The 1,346-nt window shown below is 35.9% G+C and overlaps 1 protein-coding gene across 1 annotated transcript in view; it reads right to left on the bottom strand.

Annotated features, from left to right (window-relative positions):
• Window positions 1–1,346, bottom strand: part of ABCC8 (ATP binding cassette subfamily C member 8) — a 51,441-nt gene that overhangs the window by 25,967 nt on the left and 24,128 nt on the right. Inside the window, exon 13 of the mRNA XM_029286821.1 lies at window positions 933–1,031. Within this exon, the coding sequence (XP_029142654.1) occupies window positions 933–1,031 (99 nt within the window). The remainder of the gene's footprint in view (window positions 1–932; window positions 1,032–1,346) is intronic.

Genomic DNA, 1,346 nt, shown 5'->3' with positions numbered 1-1,346 from the left:
CTTTGGAAAATGCATGCTTGCTAAGCACTTATTTTTCTAATGGGAATCCCACCTGTTTCATGCAAATAAATTATACTTTAATAGCTCATTGTCAAATATTTTGAAGCTAAAAAAAGTGTGCCTTGGTTCTGTATTCCTTGGAGACTATAACCTACAACTGCCTTTAGGGGCTTCAGGATCTAAATGATTTAAATCAAATGATTTGCTAGTTTAAACTTGTCAACACTGTAGGTCAAGAGCATGGCATTCATTTATTTGTACTGGGAAGTGTAAATTACTACATAAAATAAATTGAAAAGATCTAAAATGTGATGGCAGTGTCTAAAAAAATAAACATTAACAAGAGAAAAAGAAGGAGTTAAGAGAAGGTGATATAATGGACAACTGTGAGAGTGTTATGTTTAAATTGCTATTTAATAAAGAGTGCTAAGACTTTGGAATTATTCTTAAGACTTCTTTGAGAAGTCATCTTGTACTGGATATATCACGATAGTGATCCCATATTATTTCTGCAGAATCTGAGAATATGACTTGTATTGCCTCATAATATTAATACAAACATAAATAAATGACTTCTTAAAGAAGGATGTCAGAAGCAAATGTGGCATATTATAACTAAAAAAACAAAACAAAAACTACCTAGTGCTGAAATGTACTCAAACACATTGGTTACTTATTTTATAAATAATTTTCCAGGTTGGAAAATACATTCTTTGAGAGACTTTTCAGGAAAAGAGAGATCCCTGATCGATATGGGTTGATGCTTCCGATGTTTACATAGTTGAAAGGTAACTATAGCTGATACAATAACTCAACATTTGCACAATGTAGCTAGGAAAATAACATTGTCAACAACAGTAAAAATGTTTACTGACAGGATGATAATGAGGACTGACTATAATCAGTTTTTACATGGCTCTTACACACATTACCTTTGTTTATTGAAGGGGCTTTCAAAAGTGATATTTTCTTCCACCGTAGCATTTAACAACCATGGCTTCTGAGAAGCATATGCCACTGGCCCTCTTTTTCTGAAAAAAAGAAAAGAACTCATCCAACTGTTTCTATGTACGATGTCCATTTACTTTCAAAGATACTGAAAGGATTATTCACTATAATGTTACTTTTATGTCTTCTTTCAAAGACAAGTTACCGTATTTATCGGCGTATAACACGCACTTTTTCCCCCTGAAAATAGGGGGCAAATGATGTGTGCGTGTTATACGCCGATATACGGCCAGCCCGGGTAAATTCGGCCATATTCTTCAATACGGGCCGGCCCCAGCAGTTCCGGCTGGTTGCCGGCAGTTGGCTGTTCCTCCCTGGCCGCCTCGGCTCCCCCCGGT

Source organism: Protobothrops mucrosquamatus, unplaced genomic scaffold (assembly GCF_001527695.2).
Source record: "Protobothrops mucrosquamatus isolate PMUCROS unplaced genomic scaffold, P.Mucros_1.0 scaffold5198, whole genome shotgun sequence".
In the NCBI taxonomy this organism is placed as follows: Eukaryota; Metazoa; Chordata; class Lepidosauria; order Squamata; family Viperidae; genus Protobothrops; species Protobothrops mucrosquamatus.
Note: the sequence above shows the minus strand (reverse complement) of the source record. Positions and strands in the feature narration are given on the sequence as shown.